Consider the following 23,924-nt stretch of genomic DNA (forward strand, 5'->3'; position numbering starts at 1 on the left):
AGCCCGAGGCTTTTGTGGGACTCTAAGACACAGAGCAGAACCGGAGGACCAAGAACTGTATGTAATTGACCCACACCACACCTGAGACGCAGCAGCACCTAAAGAGCCCGGGGCATGATAGAGTCCCTGTAATGGCTCAAGCTGCCCGTCATGCAGGTGCCTGTCCCAGGACACGCGTAAAGAACGAGGACTTTGCCAGTAAGATTTAAGCAGCAAGGACCTCATACAACAGCGCAAGTAGGAAAGGCTCACGGACCTCAACTGAGAAGGAGCTTCTCCCATTGCCTCTGAGCCAGCCGGACCATAGGACACCTGTGCCTGATACCCTGGATTGTGGACTACTACATCTTCAGTAAATCAGGTAAAGACTTTACCACTTCTGTCCTCCACTTATTCGGCAGTATTCACCACCTTGCCACACACCTTAGGAGCCCTGGGGACCCCGCTTCACCTGTGGGAAGCATCACCATCATTGCTGCAACAACATCCCCCAGAGGACCCCTTTAAAGCAGCGTTGGTCCACCTATTGACCGAACACCACAGGTGGCATCACGACAGACTTTATCACAATTCCCCTTTAACCCCTTTCTGACCTCGGACGGGATAGTACGTCCGAGGTCAGAAGCCCCGCTTTGATGCGGGCTCCGGCGGTGAGCCCGCATCAAAGCCGGGACATGTCAGCTGTTTTGAACAGCTGACATGTGCCCGTAATAGGCGCGGGCAGAATCTCAATCTGCCCGCGCCTATTAACTAGTTAAATGCCGCTGTCAAACGCAGACAGCGGCATTTAACCGGCGCTTCCGGCCATCGGGCAGGAAATGAGCGCATCGCCGACCCCCGTCACATGATCGGAGGTCAGCGATGCTTCTACATTGTAACCATAGAGGTCCTTGAGACCACCCTGTGGTCGGCGCTCATAGCACACCTGCATTTCTGCTACATAGCAGCGAACATCAGATCGCTGCTATGTTACATAGTTACATAGTTAGATAGTTATTAAAGGGCACCTGTCACCCCGTTTTTTCAGTATGAGATAAAAATACTGTTAAATAGGGCCTGAGCTGTGCATTACAACAGTGTACTTTGTGGACCCCGATTCCCCACCTATGCTGCCAAAATACGTTACCAAAGTAGCCGTTTTCGCCTGTCAATCAGGCTGGTCTGGTCAAAAGGGCGTGGTGTCTTCCCCCAGATCTTGCTTAGTTTTCCATTGGTGGCGTAGTGGTTTGCGCATGCCCAAGGTCCCGAATCCACTGCACAGGGGAGTTAAAAGAGCGCGATGTGCACTATTTCATTGGTGATCGGTGGGGGCGGCCATCTTCCTTTGGCCGCGCGTGCGCAGAAGCGGCGCTCTGCTGGCCGCGGCTTCAGGAAAATGGCCGCGGGATGCCGCGCGTGCGCAGATGGAGATCGCGGCGGCCATTTTCCTGAAGCCGAGATGCGAACGGTTTTTTTGGTCGCCGCGACATTGCATTAAAATGCAATAACGGGCGATCAAAAGAACGTATCTGCACCGAAATCATATCATTAAAAATGCCACCTCGGCATGCAAAAAATAAGCCTTCAACCGACCCCAGATCATGAAAACTGGAGACGCTACGGGTATCAGAAAATGGCGCAATTTTTTTTTTTTTTTTTTTTAGCAAAGTGTGGAATTTTTTTTTCACCACTTAAATAAAAAATAACCTAGTCATGTTAGGTGTCTATGAACTCGTAGTGACCTGGAGAATCATAATATCAGATCAGGTTTAGCATTTAGTGAACCTAGCAAAAAAGCCAAACAAAAAACAAGTGTGGGACTGCACTTTTTTTGCAATTTCACCGCACTTGGAATTTTTTTCCCGATTTCTAGTACATGACATGGTAAAACCAATGATGTTGTTCAAAAGTACAACTTGTCCCGCAAAAAATCACATGGCCAAATTGACAGAAAAATAAAAAAGTTATGGGAAGGAGGGGCGTGAAAAACGAACACGGAAAAACGGAAAATCCCAAGGTCATGAAGGGGTTAAAGACCGTTCCCCTTTAACTGGGCGCCCAGGGCCACAGACCGGGTCGCAGTCACCGAGACATCCCCTTTAAGACCAGACCTGGTACCGAGTGCCCCGCTGCCCTGGTAGGGCGTTCCATTGGTATAACAGTCTGGCCAACACGGAATACTGGGATACTTTCATGTTCAGATAACACAGCTTTCTGGAACTGGTTCAGGTTCGGGAACTGTCGGAGCGGCTTTAGGCTCGGGTACTGTCGGAGCTGCTTTAGGCTCGGGTACTGTCGGAGCTGCTTTAGGCTCGGGTACTGTCGGAGCGGCTTTAGGCTCGGGTACTGTCGGAGTGGCTTCAGGTTCAGGTACCGCCAGAGTAGCTTTAGTTTTGGGTACCGCTAGAGCAGCTTCAGATTCATGTACAATCATAGCGGCTTCAGGTATCTTCAGAGCCATCTGTTTTCATGGGGCAGTCTTCGCTCATCTACCCTCCAAACTCACTAAAAACTTCCTGAATTCTCACTTCAGGCTCCACAATTGACACCTCTGCTCCAGAACTGAACCCCCTCACCACCAGGCATCACTGCTCACCACTAGCTGCAAGAAGTGATAATGAATGATGGATTGGCCATTTGGTGGTTCATTGTTGACGAACCTATTAATGAAGGTACAGGTAATTTAATTCCCAATTCTTTGTGATGCTGATCCTTCACCTTATGTTAATCCTTTTCTTCACTGGTATATTTAAAGGAATTGTCCAATAACAGCTACAAGTAAGGTAAGGATGCCTGGAAGAACGAGGGGGTGGGTGGGAACATTGCAGTCGTAAGGGGCACCACTACATCTAGGCAGGAGGTTGAGGGTGGCCCAGAGATGTCCATATCAGAGGAAGCCAATTGTGATCTGCAGCAGCATTGGTGGCTCCAGGGGTGTAACTATAAGGCTGGGGTCACACTTGGCGTAAGACAATACGCCACGTATTATACGTCCGTACTACGGCCGTAATACGGAGAAATGTTCCCAAAATATTGATCCGTAGTCAGGGTGTGTCAGCGTATTTTGCGCATGGCATCCTCCGTATGTAATCCGTATGGCATCCGTACTGCGATATTTTCGCGCAGGCTTGCAAAACCGACATCTAATGGATTTATGTGCTCAAATGTTCGGGAAAACATATATACAGTATATATATATATATATATATATACAGTATATATATATATATATATATATATATATATATATGTCATTGAGACACATATATATATATTCTGTATTTAGATTTCATTCAGCGCGATATCTGTGAACAGCCGGTAATTCAATTGCCGGCTTTTCATTTCTCCTGCACAAACCCGACAGGAAATGAGACATGGTTTACATATAGTAAACCATCTCATATCCCCATTTTTTTTGCATATTCCACACTACTAATGTTAGTAGTGTGTATGTGCAAAATTTCAGCGCTGTAGCTGCTCAAATAAAGGGTTAAATGGCGGAAAAAATTGGCGTGGGCTCCCGCGCAATTTTCTCCGCCAGAATGGTAAAGCCAGTGACTGAGGGCAGATATTAATAGCCAGGAGAGGGTCCATGGTTATTGGCCCCCCCTGGCTACAAACATCTGCCCCCAGCCACCCCAGAAAAGGCACATCTGGAAGATGCGCCTATTCTGGCACTTGGCCACTCTCTTCCCACTCCCTGTAGCGGTGGGATATGGGGTAATGAAGGGTTAATGCCACCTTGCTATTGTAAGGTGACATTAAGCCAGATTAATAATGGAGAAGCGTCAATTATGACACCTATCCATTATTAATCCAATTGTTTGAAAGGGTTAAAAAACACACACACACATGATTTAAAAGTATTTTAATGAAATAAACACAGCGGTTGTTTTAATAATTTATTGCTCTCTCAATCCATTTGCAGGCCCTCGCTTGGAAAAATAATAAACGCACAAGATACATACCTTCTGATGTCAGATCACGTCCCACGAGGTAATCCATCTGAAGGGGTTAACTAATATTACAGGCACGAGCTGCGATAAACCACTCGCTCGTGCCTGTAATCCCCGGGTGCTGAAAGGAAAGCTGGATCTGTACTTACATTGAGTCGCGGTGATGCGCCCCTGCTGGATGTTCTCATGAACTGCAGCCTGGGAACTTTTTCCCACGCTCCAGGTCATATGAGGACATCCACCAGGGGGCGCATCACCGCGACTGAAGGAAATGTAGGTCAATGACCTACATTTCATTCATTCGCCGGGGAATTACAAGCACGAGCACACAGCTGCATTAGCAGGGCTCCTGCCTGTAAAATATTTTAACCCCTTCAGATGGATTACCTCGTGGGACGTGACGGTTCAGCTGAGGGTATGTATCTTGTGCGTTTATTATTTTGCCAAGCGAGGGCCTGCAAATGGATTGAGAGAGCAATAAAGTATTAAAACAACTGCTGTGTTTATTTCATTAAAATACTTTTAAATCATGTGTGTTTTTTAACCCTTTCAAACAATTGGATTAATAATGGATAGGTGTCATAATTGACGCCTCTCCATTATTAATCTGGCTTAATGTCACCTTACAAAAGCAAGGTGGCATTAACCCTTCATTACCCCATATCCCACCGCTACACGGGAGTGGGAAGAGAGTGGCCAAGTGCCAGAATAGGTGCATCTTCCAGATGTGCCTTTTCTGGGGTGGCTGGGGGCAGATGTTTGTAGCCAGGGGGGGGGGCAATAACCATGGACCCTCTCCTGGCTATTAATATCTGCCCTCAGTCACTGGCTTTACTATTCTGGCAGAGAAAATTGCGCGGGAGCCCACGCCAATTTTTTCCGCCATTTAACCCTTTATTTTAGCAGCTACAGCGCTGAAATTTTGCACATACACACTACTAACATTAGTAGTGTGGAATATGCAAAAAAAATGGGGATATGAGATGGTTTACTATATGTAAACCATGTCTCATATCCTGTCGGGTTTGTGCAGGAGAAATGAAAAGCCGGCAATTGAATTACCGGCTTTTCACTAACACCGCTGCGTATTTCTCGCAAGTCACACTGCTGGTCCGTGTGGAATCCGTATTTTTCTCACCCCCATAGACTTTCATTGGCGATTTTTTTGCGCAATACGCTGACAAACGCAGCATGCTGGGATTTTCTACGCCCGTACAACGCCGTATATTACGGATCCGTAATATACGCCTGATAGGAGCAGCCCCATTGAGAATCATTGTGCCGTATGTAATGCGAGTTTTACGGACGTAGTTTCTGCGCTCTTACGTCTGTAAAACACGCATGTGTGACCCCGGCCTAATAGATACAGGGGTTGCAATCACACCTGTGTCCTGGAGCCAGAAGTCCCTTTTGACTATATAAAAAGACCATTCACCAAGAATAGGTACTAAATCTTATAGTTAAATCATATAAAACAAATCCTTTACTATAATACTTAAAATATATTTTTAACATTTTTCCATAAAATATAGACTCAGGTCCCAATTTTTGTCTGTATTCAAAAGGAGGAAGGTTTCATCACCCTAGAATGTAACTAGTGTCTCCCTACCTGCCTGTGGAGGTTGGCACCCTAAACCTGCGCAGTGGCGCCCCCGCTCATTGTCTGTCCCTCCCTTACCCTGGATGGTCCTGTTTAGAGGATAGAGGGTGCAGGAAAAAAATCTAATAGTAAGGTACTACCATATGTTTTATAGGGTCAAGGTAGTATCTTATGTTTGATATATCATATGGTACTTGCACTAGATCAGATAAACTATATAAAAACACCAATACCATTAAAAATCTTGCAATAATTGGGGGCCTCGTTGGAACTTTTGCATTGGGGCCCATGAGCTTCAAGTTTCCCCACTGGTTTGCTCTTTGTGTAATATGGGCAGGCGATGACTTCTCCTTCCTCTGAAAGTTACGCCACTGGTTGGCTCTGTGTGTAATATGGGCAGGCAATGACTTCTCCTTCCCCTGGAACTGACCCCACTGGTTGGCTCAGTGTGTAATATGGGCAGGCGATGACTTCTCCTTCCCCTGGAAGTGACCCCACTGGTTGGCTCAGTGTGTAATATGGGCAAGCGATGACTTCTCATTCCCCTGGAAGTGACCCCACTGGTTGGCTCAGTGTATAATATGGGCAGGCGATGACTTCTCCTTCCACTGGAAGTTACCCCACTGGTTAGCTCAGTGTGTAATATGGACAGGCGATGACTTCTCCTTCCCCTGGAAGTGACCCCACTGGTTGGCTCAGTGTGTAATATGGGCAAGCGATGACTTCTCCTTCCCCTGGAAGTGACCCCACTGGTTGGCTCAGTGTGTAATATGGGCAGGTGATGACTTCTCCTTCCCTTGAAAGTTATGCCACTGGTTGGCTCTGTGTGTAATATGGGCAGGCAATGACTTCTCCTTCCCCTGGAAGTGACCCCACTGGTTGGCTCAGTGTGTAATATGGGCAAGCGATGACTTCTCCTTCCCCTGGAAGTGACCCCACTGGTTGGCTCAGTGTGTAATATGGGCAGGCGATGACTTCTCCTTCACCTGGAAGATACCTCACTGGTTGGCTCTGTGTGTAATATGGGTAGGCGAGGACTTATCCTTCCCCTGAAAGTTATGCCACTGGCTGGCTCAGTGTGTAATATGAGCAGGTGATGACTCCTCTTTCCCCTGGAAGTGACCCCACTGGTTGGCTCTGTGTGTAATATGGGCAGGCGATAACTTTTTCCCCTGGAAGTGACCCCACTGGTTGGCTTAGTGTGTAATATGGGCAGGTGGTGACTTCCCCTCTAGATTTTTGGTAAAGTACATTATGACTCACGACATTGCTTAAATAGACCTTTAACTAAATTTTTCATGTTAAACTAGACACATGATGTAATAGTGGCCGCAAAGCAGAATAAAAAATGCTGTTGTTTTTTTTTTTTAAGTTTTGTCTCCCCATTGCAGAGAAATAGCAATTAAATTATTTGATAGTTAATTAATTTTCGATCAGTACAAGTGGGTGTTATCAGAGGGTTTTCACTGGGGGCGTGTACTTTTCCCCCCTGTATAATGCTGACCAATGATAAGCCTGCAGGAGAAAAATGAACACACCCCCACCAGAGCTTTGAGCAGGTTCCTCACTGTGGAAGCTATAATGAGAGACAGCTTTTCTCACTGCAATGCAATCACAAGTTGAGCACAACAGACACTACTGTGATTGCCGACACCTTGGAGCTCTCATCTGTAGACAGACGGTGTGCGCGATGGACTGTACAGCAGAGGTGTAGATTTCAAACTCAAACACAAATGTAACTCTAAAGAGTTGAAAGTCTGGGGAATTGACTGTGTCCATATGGGGATAAGAGGTGGTGATGCTGTACGGATTCTAAAGCAAAAAGAATGCCGTTGGATAGTGAATCTTGATACGATGACCCCTCATGGACTTAATGAGCAACTGAATTTTACATCATTTCTATAAATCACGTCATCTCTGAACTAGGGATCACTGTTTTAATTCTTGCTTTTAAAATTTTGTCTCTTGTTTCTTTTTATATATTTAGTGTCATAATTACAATAAGGATCTTTCCCATGATGCATTTTCTTGAATAAAGTCGGCTTGGACACAGATCTTCAAAATTTCATCCCGTGCAATGTGATCGTCGTATCCGGGATATTGCTGTTTATATTTATGCACATCTTCACTTTAATATTATGTCACTTTAACATTATATGAATTTTTAGTAATTTTATTATTGATGTAGTATATTATATTTTATATTAGTTATATATTGTCACTTCATTATAAATGTTACTATATTTGTCACATTGCCATGAATTTTATCGTGGTGATATTAATTGTTATTGCACTTTGTTTATATATATATTTATTATAATATATATTTTTTATAAGTATTTCTTTTCACTAATTTGATGTATGCAGCATTTTTCCAGGGCCCATATATTGGGCAAATTTGATGAAATAAGTATTGCACATTATATCTGTGGACCGTCTTCTGTTTGTACTTTAATACGTTACCTTGGTGCTTCCTCTGTTATCATTGCGGCGCTAGTGCGCATGTCTCTGACGCGGGCAAGGGCTGCGGCATCGTCTCTGGCGCTCTCCTCTGACGTGTGCGGGTCAGTGACGTCACCGGTAAATCCCGGTGACCCGCACCGCCATATTGGCGCCGGTGATGATGCGGCTTGCGGCGCCCGTACTCGTCATAGACATGCGCCGCATAATGGCGCCGCCATGCACTATAAAACTGGATTGGGAGACATGAATGCTATGCGAGCCCCCCGATGAAGCTGTGGGCGAAACGCGCGTAGGGGCGCGTGTTGTTACACATGGACAAGGAAAAGGGTAAGAGGACAGCATGAGACTAGGTCTCTTATATTGTTAGGATGACGGTCACTTGACCATAGGGTATATCCCTTCTTACCTCTGTTATTATACCTATTACGGCGGTATATTAAGCATTTGCACTTTAAATTGTAGATTCCCCTCTTTGTCCATAGTACAACACTGGTTCTGGTGCACCCAGTTCTCAATATTCATATGACTCTGTGTAAATTATTGTCTATTTCTCTGGATTGTAATTATATTTTTTTCCTTTGTTTTGGTTGTTTTGTCTATATTTATTAATAAACATATATATTTTTACATTTTTATGAGTTATATTACTTCATGTCTTTTGGTTCAGAGGTGTAGATACGTCTGAGACACCGGAACGACTCTGCGTGCCTCAGATGTATATAGCCGAGGACATCGATGGATCTCAGTCAGGTAAGGAGAACTTTTTTTTTACATTTTATTGCTAAGCTGCGGTATGGGGGTGCATTATACCCCTATGGGAGAGCATTATATTATGGGGAGCATTATACCCCTGTGTGGGGTCATTATACTATAGGGGAGCATTATACCCCCATGGGGGTTCATTATGCTATGAAGGAGCATTATACCCCTATGGTGCTGCATTATACCCCTATGTGGGAGCATTTTATTACAGGGGTGCATTATACCCCTATGGGGCTGTATTATACCCCTATGGGGCTGCATTATACCCCTATGGGGAAGCATTATATTATGGAGGTGCATTATTCCCTTATGGGGCTGAATTATACCACTATGGGGGAGCATTATATTTTCACTGTATTACCTGTACACTATATCCAGCATCTCTTCCTCCTGTGCGTCCAGCATCCTGCCCTCATGAGTAACCATTCTGCCCCATATGGTCTCCCCATCCTGCCCCATATGATCTCCCCATCCTGCCCCATCTGTCTCCATCGTATCTATCTTGCCCCATGATCCTTCACGATCTGTCTCCAATCCTGCCCTCAGTGTCTCCAATCATGCCCCCATGTCTTTCATTCAGCCCCGTGTCTCCAATCATGCCCGTATCTCCATTCTTCCCCCAGTGTGTCCAGCATCTTTGCCCCAGTGTGTCCAGCATTTCTGCTCCAGTGTGTCCAGCATCTCTTCCGCAGTGTGTCCAGCATCTCTGCCACAGTGTGTCCAGCATCTCTGCCCCAAGCGTGTCCAGCATTTCTGCCCCAGTGTGTCCAGCATTTCTGCCCCAGTGTGTCCAGCATCTCTGCCAAAGTGTGTCCAGCATCTCTGCCCCAGTGTGTCCAGCATCTCTGCCCCAGTGTGTCCAGCATCTCTGCCCCAGTGTGTCCAGCATCTCTGCCCCAGTGTGTCCAGCATCTCTGCCCCAGTGTGTCCAGCATCTCTGCCCCAGTGTGTCCAGCATCTCTGCCCCAGTGTGTCCAGCATTTCTGCCCCAGTGTGTCCAGCATCTCTGCCCCAGTGTGTCCAGCATCTCTGCCCCAGTGTGTCCAGCATCTCTGCCCCAGTGTGTCCAGCATTTATGCCTCAGTGTGTCCAGCATTTATGCCTCAGTATGTCCAGCATCTCTGCCCCAGTGTGTCCAGCATTTCTGCCCCAGGGTGTCCAGCATCTCTGCCCCAATGTGTCCAGCATCTCTGCCCCAGTGTGTCCAGCATCTCTGCCCCAGTGTGTCCAGCATTTCTGCCCCAGTGTGTCCAGCATCTCTGCCCCAGTGTGTCCAGCATCTCTGCCCCAGTGTGTCCAGCATCTCTGCCCCAGTGTGTCCAGCATTTATGCCTCAGTGTGTCCAGCATTTATGCCTCAGTATGTCCAGCATCTCTGCCCCAGTGTGTCCAGCATTTCTGCCCCAGGGTGTCCAGCATCTCTGCCCCAATGTGTCCAGCATCTCTGCCCCAGTGTGTCCAGCATCTCTGCCACAGTGTGTCCAGCATCTCTGCCCCAAGCGTGTCCAGCATTTCTGCCCCAGTGTGTCCAGCATTTCTGCCCCAGTGTGTCCAGCATCTCTGCCAAAGTGTGTCCAGCATCTCTGCCCCAGTGTGTCCAGCATCTCTGCCCCAGTGTGTCCAGCATCTCTGCCCCAGTGTGTCCAGCATCTCTGCCCCAGTGTGTCCAGCATCTCTGCCCCAATGTGTCCAGCATCTCTGCCCCAGTGTGTCCAGCATCTCTGCCACAGTGTGTCCAGCATCTCTGCCCCAAGCGTGTCCAGCATTTCTGCCCCAGTGTGTCCAGCATTTCTGCCCCAGTGTGTCCAGCATCTCTGCCAAAGTGTGTCCAGCATCTCTGCCCCAGTGTGTCCAGCATCTCTGCCCCAGTGTGTCCAGCATCTCTGCCCCAGTGTGTCCAGCATCTCTGCCCCAGTGTGTCCAGCATCTCTGCCCCAGTGTGTCCAGCATCTCTGCCCCAGTGTGTCCAGCATCTCTGCCCCAGTGTGTCCAGCATTTCTGCCCCAGTGTGTCCAGCATCTCTGCCCCAGTGTGTCCAGCATCTCTGCCCCAGTGTGTCCAGCATCTCTGCCCCAGTGTGTCCAGCATTTATGCCTCAGTGTGTCCAGCATTTATGCCTCAGTATGTCCAGCATCTCTGCCCCAGTGTGTCCAGCATTTCTGCCCCAGGGTGTCCAGCATCTCTGCCCCAATGTGTCCAGCATCTCTGCCCCAGTGTGTCCAGCATCTCTGCCCCAGTGTGTAAGGCATCTCTGCCCCAGTGTGTAAGGCATCTCTGCCCCCAATGTCCAGCATCTCTGCCCCAGTGTGTCCAGCATCTCTGCCCCAGTGTGTCCAACATTTCTGCCCCAGTGTGTCCAACATTTCTGCCCCAGTGTGTCCAGCATCTCTGCCCCAGTGTGTCCAGCATCTCTGCCCCAGTGTGTCCAGCATCTCTGCCCCAGTGTGTCCAGCATCTCTGCCCCAAGCGTGTCCAGCATTTCTGCCCCAGTGTGTCCAGCATTTCTGCCCCAGTGTGTCCAGCATCTCTGCCAAAGTGTGTCCAGCATCTCTGCCCCAGTGTGTCCAGCATCTCTGCCCCAGTGTGTCCAGCATCTCTGCCCCAGTGTGTCCAGCATCTCTGCCCCAGTGTGTCCAGCATCTCTGCCCCAGTGTGTCCAGCATCTCTGCCCCCAATGTCCAGCATCTCTGCACCAGCGTGTCCAGCATCTCTGCCTCAGTGTGTCCAGCATTTCTGCCCCAGTGTGTAAGGCATCTCTGCCCCAGCGTGTCCAGCATCTCTGCCCCAGTGTGTCCAGCATTTCTGCCCCAGTGTCCAGCATCTCTGCCCCAGTGTGTCCAGCATCTCTGCCCCAGTGTGTCCAGCATTTCTGCCCCAGTGTCCAGCATCTCTGCCCCAGTGTGTCCAGCATCTCTGCCCCAGTGTGTCCAGCATATCTGCCCCAGTGTGTCCAGCATATCTGCCCCAGTGTGTCCAGCATCTCTGCCCTAGCGTGTCCAGCATCTCTGCCCCAGTTTGTCCAGCATTTCTGCAGCGCCCCAGAGTCCTGGTCGTTGCAGTACTGACGCTCCGCCGCTAAGGGGAGTGATGGTATGTCTGATGGCACTTAAGGAGTTCAACTGACCAGGTATCACAGTCACACTTTACACTTCACATTCTGGCCACCAGGGGGAGCAAAGGGTTCTATGTATTAGGCCACTCCTCACAATCTGGTAAAACTGGGGGCTGGATAGGAAGTTAGTCAGAAGCTGACTGGGTTGGATCCAGGCAACATCCTGTGGCAGAGGGTGGTGCGGGGGAAGATTCAGGGGGGTCTCTGTCAGGGGTGGGATCCTGACAGTGGCCTAGCGAACAGAACATTACGGAGCCGCGCCTGCACCCGTTGCGGCGGCATCCTAAGAAAGGAAAAGAAGCGAGGTTTACTGTGGAGAAGTGAGAAACGAGATCGCAGCAAAAAGGAGATAAAGCCAGTAGGAGTCGTGCCGTAAGATCGAGGCAACATCCTACTGAGGCGCGTAGCTGGTGGCCGGAACGCCAAGGAAGTATTAGGCTCCAAGCAATACTTCAAACAGCGGCAGGACAGTTAATTTTAGGTTGGCTGTCTCACCTAAATCACCTAAGCAGACATAGGGGGCAATTGTGGGAGAGGGGCGACGCTAGGGTCCCGGAAGAACTCCAGGCCTACCCATCATATGGGTGCGTCCTAGCCATATCATCTGGGGGACGGAGAAGAACATCAGAATAGATACGAGTTGTGAGAGAAGAACATCAGAAACAGACACAACAGTTGTGACGACTATCCCGTGGTGCTCAGCAGGGAAGTACTACAACACACAGGTGCTAGAAGGTAGGCACTGATTTCCACCTGCAAAGGGAACTCTGGATGTGCCTTCGGACCGGCCGGTCTCAGCCAGCCCTGTTAGCAGTACTCTGGATTGCAGATCCTGAAGCCTTCAGTAAAGAGGTAAAGAGACTGCAACCCTGTGTCCTCGTTATTCATCGCGACCTGCACCACGCACCCTCATCACACCTTTCATTGGACGCACCTTAGCAGGGTCACGGACCGGGTCTAGCCACCGTGACAACCCCAGGACTGAGACAGAAAGGCCCGGTACTGAGTACCCCGCAGCCCTGCATCTGGGGGTGCTCCATTTCTGCCCCAGTGTCCAGCATCTCTACCCCAGTGTGTCCAGCATCTCTGCCCCAGTGTGTCTAGCATCTGTGCCCCAGTGTGTCTAGCATCTCTGCCCCAGTGTGTCCAGCATCTCTGCCCCAGTGTGTCCAGCATCTCTGCCCCAGTGTGTCCAGCATCTCTGCCCCAGTGTGTCCAGCATCTCTGCCCTAGTGTCCAGCATCTCTGCCCCAGTGTCCAGCATCTCTGCCCCAGTGTCCAGCATTTCTGCCCCAGTGTGTCCAGCATTTCTGCCCCAGTGTCCAGCATCTCTGTTGTGAATTCTGCTCTTGGGCTCCCTCCTGTGGTTTTGAGTGGTATAGCTGCTTCTTGGATTTAGCATCAGCAGCTGCTTCCACTGATCGTCTTTCTGGCTCGGCTATTTTAGTCTGGCCTTATCCCTCAATCAATGCCAGTTGTCAATTGTTCCTGCTTGGAGCCACTGCTCTTTTGGATTTCCCTGACACTCTGTCCAGTTCAGCAAAGATAAGTCCTTGCTTGTCCTTTTGCAGTCCACTTGTTGTGGACTTTATTGTTCAGCACATTCTATGTTTTGCTCATTTGTCCAGCCTATCAGTATGGATCTATTCAGCTAAGCTGGAAGCTCTGGGCTGCAGATTTTGCCCTCCACACCTTTAATCAGGTGTGGAGATTTTTGCATATCTCTGCGGTGGACTTTTTCTAGTTTTTATTACTGACCGCACAGTGTTCTTTTCTGTACTATCTATCTAGCTAGAAGTGGCCTTCTTTGCTAAATCTTGTTTCATACTACGTATGTCATTTCCTTCTCCTCTCACAGTCAATATTTGTGGGGGGCTGTCCTATCCTTTGGGGATCTTCTCTGAGGCAAGATAGCTTTCCTATTCCTTCCTTTAGGGGTAGCTAGTTCTCCGGCTGTGACGAGGTGTCCAGGGAGTGATAGGAACATCCCACGGCTACTGCTAGTGTTGTGTTAAGATCAGGAACTGCGGTCTGTATAGTTACCACCTGCTCAGAGCTAGTCGCATGTCGCTCCTAAATTACCAGTCCATAACACATCTCTGCCCCAGTGTGTCCAGTATCTCTGCCCTAGCTTGTCCAGCATCTCTGCCCCAGTGTGTCCAGCATCTCTGCCCCAGTGTGTCCAGCATCTCTGCCCCAGTGTGTCCAGCATCTCTGCCCCAGTGTGTCCAGCATCTCTGCCCCAGTGTGTCCAGCATCTCTGCCCCAGTGTGTCCAGCATCTCTGCCCCAGTGTGTCCAGCATCTCTGCCCCAGTGTGTCCAGCATCTCTGCCCCAGTGTGTCCAGCATCTCTGCCCCAGTGTATCCAGCATCTCTGCCCTCAGTGTGTCCAGCATCTCTGCCCCAGTGTGTCCAGCATTTCTGCCCGTGTGTCCAGCATCTCTGCCCCAGTGTGTCCAGCATCTCTGCCCCAGTGTGTCCAGCATCTCTGCCCCAGTGTGTCCAGCATCTCTGCCCTAGTGTGTCCAGCATCTCTGCCCTCAGTGTGTCCAGCATCTCTGCCCCAGTGTCCAGCATCTCTGCCCCAGTGTGTCCAGCATCTCTGCCCCAGTGTCTAGCATTTCTGCCCCAGTGTGTCCAGCATCTCTGCCCCAGTGTGTCCAGCATCACTGCCCCAGTGTATCCAGCATCTCTGCCCTCAGTGTATCCAGCATCTCTGCCCCAGTGTATCCAGCATCTCTGCCCCAGTGTATCCAGCATCTCTGCCCTCAGTGTATCCAGCATCTCTGCCCCAGTGTGTCCAGCATCTCTGCCCCAGTGTGTCCAGCATCTCTGCCCCAGTGTGTCCAGCATCTCTGCCCCAGTGTGTCCAGCATCTCTGCCCCAGTGTGTCCAGCATCTCTGCCCCAGTGTGTCCAGCATCTCTGCCCTCAGTGTCACGGGGAGACAAGGAGGGCGAGAGCTAATAACCCGGGCCCCTGCAATTTCCCTCAGACTAGGAAAACCCTGTCTGACCCTCTACCTGAAGTTTACACTGAAGGCGTGCATGTCCAGGCCTCCACCCTCACCCTGACTCCTGATTCAGCCCTAGACTGAACACCACCGCCCACCACCCAGTGAATGCAATAGACCAATACCCACAGTTATAACAAACAAGGATAAAGGAAAATATATACCACGCCGCAGTCACTCAGGAATACACTATAAATGTGCAGGGCAAAATAAATACAAATATAGGAAGGAGTAAATAAGACAAAGGAAAATACACCACCAGCAACGATTCTCCAACAACCAGCTCTCCACTCCGGTCCGAGATAACTACGGATAAGACAGAAGCTATAATCGGCGACGCCCAAAGATCAGGAGAACTATTTAAAGGAAATGGGCATGGCCCAGCTTCCAATCCGAGGATCAGATAAATTAACCCCGGAGCAGCCAGACGAAAACTAGCCGACGCCAATGAGCAAACAGTGGTCAAACGCGGAATTACCGCTGTCTGTCAGGCGACCTGGTCTGAACAGTGTCCGACATGACACTCAGTGTGTCTAGCATCTCTTCCCCAGTGTCCAGCATTTCTGACCCAGTGTGTCCAGCATTTCTGCCCCAGTGTCCAGCATCTCTGCCCCAGTGTCCAGCATTTCTGCCCCAGTGTGTCCAGCATCTCTGCCCCAGTGTGTCCAGCATCTCTGCCCTCAGTGTGTCCAGCATCTCTGCCCCAGTGTCCAGCATTTCTTCCCCCAGTGTGTCCAGCATCTGTGCCCCAGTGTGTCCAGCATCTCTGCCCCAGTGTGTCCAGCATTCTGCCCCAGTGTGTCCAGCATCTCTGCCCCAATGTCCAGCATTCTGCCCCGGGGCCCCCTGGATCGCCGCTCTAAAAAAACCCCAAAAAACGAGTTCTTACCTGGCTGCACTCCTGCGGCGAAGCTCACTCCCTCCCCCCCAGGTGAAGCGCGCACTCACCAGGGGCTGATAATGACGTCAGATGCTCGCGACGTGCGTGCTGTGGCTCAAGTTAGCTGCCAGCCTCCGATTGGCTGGCGGCTGTTAACTATTGTGCGGGCGAGGGCCCACACATCAATAGCGTGCCGCAGCGCATGTAGGGGGGGCCCGGTGAGCAGATGCGGGCCCCCTCTGCCCACCAGCCCCATATGCCAGTCAGGGCAGTAATGCCCTGATGGCGGCCCTGTACCAGTGATACCGAATATGCTACGATTTATGGTATTTACATGCTTGGGACGTATCGACGTCTGATAGCAGTGACAATCATTAGAGGCAATGTAACAATGTGACACCGAGATCTTCAGGGGGCCAAAATCAACGTCCATGACTGCAGCTTCAATGCAAGACCCCAGAAAGATGGTCAGGCCCAATATACTTTTGTTTAAAAAAAATCAATCTGAGCTGTTATTATAAAAGAACCCCCCAAATTATGGCATCAGCAGCCTCAGTACACAGCATTTAGCCCAATACTGAAGCTCTGCTCAAAAAAAAAAAGAAAAAAAAGAGTCACCGCAAAGCACTATGGGATTGCGCAGCCTCGTTTTGACTTTAAGCCACGTCATTCTGCAAGTCCTCTATTCCTGAAGTGGAGGCGCCGCGTTCCTATAGGACGGGGAGCTGCAGCCAATCAGGTGAGAGGATGCTGGAAGGTTCCCGAAGAGACGGCAGCTGAGAAGGAGGAGGGGAAGTCGGGGACTCACTGTGTAAGTGCCGGGATAGCGGGAGGGCGGAGAGATGGCCTCAGACATGGCGGCAAAGGGGCAGGGAGCGGGAGGCGGAAGGTCAGTGTGAGTCAGCCCGGAAGGGTGAGGTAGAGACACGGCCCCGGGAGTGAGGCAAAGGCTGGCAGCTCTGGCAATATGCGAGGGAAGTGGCCCTGTCTCCTGGAGCAGCCAATCAGCAGCCAGCGTTTATTCTCCTCGGGGGGCTGTAAATGAGAGCTGCGTGCTGATTGGTTGTGCTGCTATTTTCCATTGTTTTGGCCTTTTTAAGGAGAACTACAACTCCCAGCTACACCCAGATTTAACAGCTAGACCCACACGTGTACGGCCTGTGCGGGGCATTAGAAATTGGGCAGGCGTCCCCTTCCTGGACAACATTTGGCCCTGCTGCAGCGGGTTGCAATATATTAGTATTAACACTGAGTATATAATATATACATATGTATCAGGATTGCTCGCTAAAGGGGGTCCAATAAAAAATGCAAAAAAATGTTTTTGTTTAAAAAAAAAAATAATAATATATATATATATATATATATATATATGTATATATTTTTTTTTAATTATCTAGTTTACATTTTGTTTATTTTTAGGTTTTATTGATCGCAGATTCAAGGAAGCAAATAATAAAAAAAATAGATGTAAATATATATATATATATATATATATATATATATATATATATATATATTTTAATTCATTTTTGCAGATTTTTTTTTTTGTTATCAGGGCCCAAGAGGTAAGGGGCCACTTCTCCCTTCATTGCACGGTGCAGGGCCCATGGAGTTGCTGTGTTCACCACTGTGTGTGTGTGTATATATATATATATATCACACATACGACCTCATAAAACGATCAACCTATCGGTGCGTACAAATAAAATATCAGAATATTAACCCCATAGCATAACTGACCCCCCCCAAAAAAAGGAAATTAAGCAGCGATTTTGAAATCACTTCACCTTCCAAAAGTGAAGAGGAGACCCCCAGAATGTTACCCTGATAGGGCGTCTCTGCCTGACCCAAACTGGAGTGACGTTTATCACCACGTTCACACCTCGCTGTTTTGGCCAGTTTACACCATGGTGTTACATACAGCAAAGTGGTGGATTGGTGAGAGTTGTTATTTCACAACTGTAAGTCACTGATCTGTAACCAACAGCTGCAACTTCTGCCTCCTCCTGTGCTGATGCCCACGACCATTCTGTATTGTACTCTAGAGCTGCACTCACTGTTCTGCTAATTGCACAGTCACTTCGATCTAACAATGTCTGTTAGAAGATTAACACAGGAGCATCCACAGTCTGCCTACAATGAACCGGCACCCTGGATATTACGTCTGTGAAATCTGCAGAATAGTGAGTGCAGCTTTGGAGTATAATACAGGATGTAACTCAGGATCAGTACAATATCAGTAATGTATGTACACAGTGACTGCACCAGCAGAATAGCAAGTGCAGCTCTGGAGTATAATACAGGATGTAACTCAGGATCAGTAATGTATGTACACAGTGACTGCACCAGCAGAATAGCGAGTGCAGCTCTGGAGTATAATACAGAATGTAACTCAGGATCAGTAATGTATGTACACAGTGACTGCACCAGCAGAATAGTGAGTGCCGCTCTGGAGTATAATACAGGATGTAACTCAGGATCTGTAATGTAATGTATGTACACAGTGACTGCACCAGCAGAATAGTGAGTGCAGCTCTGGGGTATAATACAGGATGTAACTCAGGATCTGTAATGTAATGTATGTACACAGTTACTGCACCAGCAGAATAGTGAGTGCAGCTCTGGGGTATAATACAGGATGTAACTCAGGATCTGTAATGTATGTACACAGTTACTGCACCAGCAGAATAGTGAGTGCAGCTCTGGAGTATAATACAGGATGTAACACAGGATCTGTAATGTAATGTATGTACACAGTGACTGCACCAGCAGAATAGCGAGTGCAGCTCTGGAGTATAATACAGGATGTAACTCAGGATCAGTAATGTATGTACACAGTGACTGCACCAGCAGAATAGCGAGTGCAGCTCTGGAGTATAATACAGGATGTAACTCAGGATCAGTAATGTATGTACACAGTGACTGCACCAGCAGAATAGGGAGCGCAGCTCTGGGGTATAATACAGGATGTAACTCAGGATCTGTAATGTATGTACACAGTGACTGCACCAGCAGAATAGTGAGTGCAGCTCTGGAGTATAATACAGGATGTAACTCAGGATCAGTAATGTATGTACACAGTGATTGCACCAGCAGAATAGTGAGTGCAGCTCTGGAGTATAATACAGGATGTAACTCAGGATAAGTAGGACATGATTGGAGATTAAAACCTTGGATGCTCCAGAATTGGAAGGGAGTGGCATCTGATGGGTTAGGACGGGTGTTGGTGATTGGCTTGATATGTTGCTTTATTGTATTTTTTATTGGTTTCTCATTTTCTCTTTACAGCTGTCATACAAGCAGTGATCCCTGTTTGCCGTCATGGCGGAGGACGTCCAGGCTCCTGTGGTCTTTCAGCACCAGTACATGTGCTCAGAATGTGGTTTGCTTTTCAACGCTCTAGAAGACGTATTAGTTCATCAGCAGAACCACATTGGAAGTGGCATCCAAGCGACGCTCTCCCAGGATGTGTCCCTGCAGTTGGGAGAGCTGCAAGGCCTCGTACAAGAAAGCCAGTTCCAGTGTTTAGAATGTGAACAAGTCCTGGTGTCCTCGGACGAGCTGCTCCATCACCAAGAGATGCACATGCAGGAATTTCCTCATGCCCTCGCATCTCCCTCATTAACCAATGGCCAGATACATTACCAGTGCTCTGACTGTAAAGAACTCTTTACTTCTCCAGAACTGTGGCTGGCTCACCGCCAGAAGCACGAGAAGCAGGAGCACCAGTCTCAGCAAAGCGTTGTCCTCCAGACCGGATCTGGCATCCAGGCCGTGCTCAGTTTGCAAAATGTTCTCTTAGACGAAAGGACGTTGAACGGGTGGGGAGTGGAAATGCCGGCTGTGGTAGCGGCTGACGGTACCATAGAACCTGTGCCAAGAGCGTCATCTGAAAACCCATCTGCACGGGGAGAGGTGATCCAGCTCCCGGAGATGCATCCGTACGAGTGCTCTGAGTGCAGCCAGATATTTCACACGCCCGAGGAGTTCCTTGACCACCAAGGTCGACACTTCTTGGCATCGGAGAAGGAAAGTTCGGCGTCTTCACTCTACGGAAGCTCAGATAATGCCACCGCTTCACCCGTATTTCTAGAGAGGCTGCGAAAAGACTGGATGGTACAATCAAAAGACGAGTTTACCAAGGATAGGTTTGGGGTAGTTCATAGGGTGTACCAGTGCCAGGAGTGTAAGAAACAGTTCAGCTCTAGCGAGGAGCTACGGAAGCATCGTAAGCAACACCAGAACGAAGAGTACCCCTGTCCAGACTGTGACCGCCTCTTCACCTCTGCCAGCAGATTGCAGTCCCACCGTCGGGTGCATGTGGAGGGCACCTTACAGTGCCCAAATTGCTATAAGGTTTTTAAAAAAGAGGCGTCCCTAGAGCAGCACATGCAAGTCCATCGGGGGGAGGCTCTTTACCTATGTGTGGACTGTGGTGTAGGCTTCGGCACAGAAATCACCTTAGTCTTGCATCGAAAAAGCCACACGGCGGACCCTCTGCATCGCTGCCACTGCGGGAAAACCTTCAGCAACATGACAAAATTCTTATATCACAGAAGGACCCATGTCGGTAAAAGTGGCACACGTATACCCCGCCCAGAGAGGCCTGCCATCTTCAGCAAGGAGAAGCTTCTTTCTTTGGGGCATTTTTCCCAAATTTCTGCAATGCTGGCCCCAGAGATGTTGCACGCCCCAGTGGTGCCGCTTGTGGTCATGCCCAATGAAAAGGAGACGATAGAAAACCCAGGGTCCAGAGAAAATGGATTCGCTACCACACACATTTCATCAGAAGAACCAAAGGCCGCGCTGGACAGTCAGACCGAGTGCTTCACGTGCCCTCAGTGCAGCAAAGAATTTCCCACCCGTCTGAAAATGGTGCAGCACAGACGGGCTGTGCACGTCACCGAAAGGAAGCACAAGTGCAGCGTGTGCGGGAAGAACTTTAAGAAACAGGTGGACTTGCGGAACCACATGCGCACTCACACGGGCGAGCGGCCATTTTCGTGTACAGCGTGTGGCAAGGCGTTTGGGACCCATGCCAATCTGATCCGTCACCACCTCACCCACACGGGAGAAAAGCCGTACACGTGCGAGGTGTGTGGCCGCTGCTTCACCCAGAATTCCAACCTGCAGCAGCATCGCGCCTTGCACACCGGGTCCAGGCCTTTCCCCTGTAACGTGTGCAGCCTAGAATTTAACACCGCCTCCAAACTTGCATTGCACCAGATCAAACACACGGGCGTCCTCCCTTACAAGTGTCCAGACTGCGATAAGGCCTTCCTGCGGAAAAAGTTAATGCAGTTACATCAGCTCGATCACCAGGGCAAAGCTCCGATCCACTGCAAGGAGTGCGGAGCAGTGTTCGCGGACGAATCGCAACGCTCCGAACATAGATGCCGGAGCAGACGCTCGAGTCAGCACGTCTGTCCGACGTGTAATAAGGTCCTAAATTCGAAGTCCAGCTTAAATCTTCACCTTCTCCTACACACCGGTCAGCGCCCCTTTAAGTGCCTTGTATGTGGCAAATGTTTCACCAGCCAAAGAACAGTGACAAGGCACCAAAAGTTTCACTCCGGGGTCCGACCTCATAAGTGCACCTATTGCGGGAAAGCTTTTTCCGCCTCTTTCAGTTTACGGCTCCATCTCAGAACGCACACAGGGGAGCGGCCATTTCCTTGTCTGGACTGCGGCAAAAAGTTTCGCCAGGCTTCTCATTTAAGTGAGCACCGCCGAATTCACACAGGCGAAAGGCCTTATCACTGCCTGGTCTGCGGCCTGACTTTTGTTCAGTCTTTGCACCTAGCAGAACACAAACGTGCCCACGCCGGAGAAAGACCCCACTTGTGTCCAGACTGCGGAAAGGGGTTCAAGTCCCTTTCTAACCTTCGGAGCCATATACAAACGCACAGGACCCCGGCGCAGCCGCAGCAGACCATCATGTGCACAGAACTGGGCGAAACCATAGCCATCATCGAGAGCGTGGAGCCGCTCCCTTTAGCCGAAACAATCGAAATCTACCAGGCCGCACTTGAGGGGAACTTACAGGTGGAGGATGTGACGATATAGAGACCCCCCCCCCCCCCCCCCCCTGTGCTCAGTGTATATTATAGTTGTTTTTTTTTCTGTTTCGTTAATGTGATAGGAGGTATTTATTAATAATATAAAAGGCCTAGATTTACAAATGGTCGTCGTTTCATTACTGCACTTTCCTGACGTAACGTTGGGCACAAAGCGGCCATTAATTATTAGCCAACTCTGCGCTGTCCTGACATGGACGTGTTCCTTCGCACAATAAAAGGTCTGCAGAAGCGCAGCATGTGAACATACCCTAATTTGGATTGACCATGAGGCATCTTTGAATTTTTTTTTAATGGATGTATTTAAGTTCATGTTCCCATGGTGAGTTTTTCATGATGGGTAAATAGGTTATTTGCGGAATTTTTCATTGCTTTTTTTTTTATAGCGTTTTTTTTTTACTCTGGTGTGTGATACTTTAAATAAAGCTTTTGTTTTTTATACTTGTTTTTTTGGGGGGGGCCTTGTCAAAACTTTATTGATATTTTTTTAGGTGCGAATTACACGTGTTTTTGATTTGCTTGTGCTGTAGAAACGCACTAAAAATGGACCTGATGTAAGTCTACGGGAAAAATCTGCACAGAAAACTCGTCACGTTGCAGATCTGAAACCCACCCCATAGATCAGTTTACGCTGAGTGAGAACCACGGGGTGGGGGGGGAGGAGATTTCTAGAAATCCCATGCACTGTGCTGAAACTGTAAGACGCTACTTTTTTTTGACACAGCGTCAACCACTCACCAAAAGCTCATTGTGGGAACGTAGACTTGAAGGGGGGAAAAAAAAACACTAAAAAAAAAAAAACAGATGCAGGGTCTCAGCGCTGGGTGGTGCCAAGTTATGGGTTATGACCATTAATAGCATTATAACTATCCCTACCGGTATGGGATTGCAAGGGAAGAACGGTCGTGTAATGCTCCGGTCCTGCGCATCACGTCACTTAGAACATATAACTTTTTTTTTTTTTTTACAAACCGCAATCGTATAAAATGAAACCACGCTGCTGCTATTTTGCATCCATATCTCCTCTTTGTGCTCAACGGGCTCCAATAATGGTGGGACCGCTGCAGCCGATCACATGCTGCACTGGTGATATCATGTTGTAGGAGAGCACGACTGATAAAAGGGATTGGAAACTCCCACCACCATGGGTTTGCGTGCTGCAGTTGTATTTTGGTTTTTGCAGTAATTTTTTCCAAATATCTTCTAAGGAATAATTGCAACATCTAAGTCTAAACTAAAACTTTCTTGGGTTCTTTTTCTTGTTTTTGGTTTGGTGTGTGCCTGACTCCCAGCCGGTGACCCTTGTGTCAGTACAGAGGGTCACGATCCGCGGATCTGAAGATGAACTCGTCATCCTGTGTCTTTTTTTGTTAAATATTAAAATGGACGTTGACGGACTGATGGCAGAGAGGAGCAGCCCAGGAGGACACCGAGGTCACTCCAGCCTGTGCCACAACCGTCCCAGTAACCTCTAGCTCTGAGGCCCCTAAAAGGCTCCAGGCCGCCATGCCCATTAGATCGCCATTAGCCCAACATCTCCCCTGATAGCGGTTCATCTCTGAGAATAAAAGGATCGGCCATTGAAACATAAAATGCCAGATCATTCTCTCCCCCGACGTCATCTATCCAGGGTGGAGGGTTACAGATGAGATATTTGAGGGGCTTTGCGTCCTCTAGCAGTGCTGCTTGACTACTAACTTGCTATGTGCACACGCAGCGGGGTTTGTTTTTTTTCTGCAATGAAATCCTGCACTATTGGGGGTGTAGGCTAAAATTAAAATAAGGTTCAAGGACAGTAAAAAAAAAACTTTTCTAAGCTTTTTTTTTTTGTAGTCTTGTTCTGTTGGAAGGAGCTGGGGTAAGTCTGTGGAGGGCCCCGACGCGCGTCTCCAATCCTGTGCACACTGTGACATCTCACAAACTTGCTCTTTGGCACAAGGTTTGAGAAGGAAACTTTATAGTCTATGTAGTGTGTGACGCAGGGTACAGGAGCTGCAGGTCCAGGAAGAAGGAAGGAAACCTGTTAGCTGCTGTATTTGTACAGGAGGAGGAGGTGAGCTGTGATGTCACCTATTGTGAA

General features: G+C 48.7%; 1 protein-coding gene across 3 annotated transcripts; it reads left to right on the plus strand.

Moving 5' to 3' along the window:
- The first annotated feature begins 16,354 nt into the window (after positions 1 to 16,354).
- Positions 16,355 to 23,652, plus strand: LOC143770360 (zinc finger protein 574-like). 3 transcript variants are annotated; one of them, XM_077259934.1, is made up of 2 exons: positions 16,355 to 16,503; positions 19,056 to 23,652. In XM_077259934.1, the coding sequence occupies exon 2, from the start codon at positions 19,089 to 19,091 to the stop codon at positions 21,831 to 21,833; it is 2,745 nt and encodes a 914-aa protein (XP_077116049.1). In that variant the 5' UTR covers positions 16,355 to 16,503; positions 19,056 to 19,088; the 3' UTR covers positions 21,834 to 23,652. The 3 variants fall into 3 exon arrangements, with proteins under 3 accessions (XP_077116049.1, XP_077116047.1, XP_077116048.1); XM_077259932.1 differs by having other exon boundaries at positions 16,441 to 16,575; positions 19,056 to 23,651; XM_077259933.1 differs by lacking the exon at positions 16,355 to 16,503 and adding an exon at positions 16,560 to 16,653.
- The last annotated feature ends 272 nt before the right edge of the window (positions 23,653 to 23,924 follow it).

The sequence above is a fragment of the Ranitomeya variabilis genome, chromosome 4, assembly GCF_051348905.1.
Source record: "Ranitomeya variabilis isolate aRanVar5 chromosome 4, aRanVar5.hap1, whole genome shotgun sequence".
In the NCBI taxonomy this organism is placed as follows: domain Eukaryota; kingdom Metazoa; phylum Chordata; class Amphibia; order Anura; family Dendrobatidae; genus Ranitomeya; species Ranitomeya variabilis.

Bases quoted from the DNA above. Each gene is read 5' to 3' on its own strand.
- LOC143770360 (XM_077259934.1), top strand. From the start codon at position 19,089: ATGGCGGAGGACGTCCAGGCTCCTGTGGTCTTTCAGCACCAGTACATG.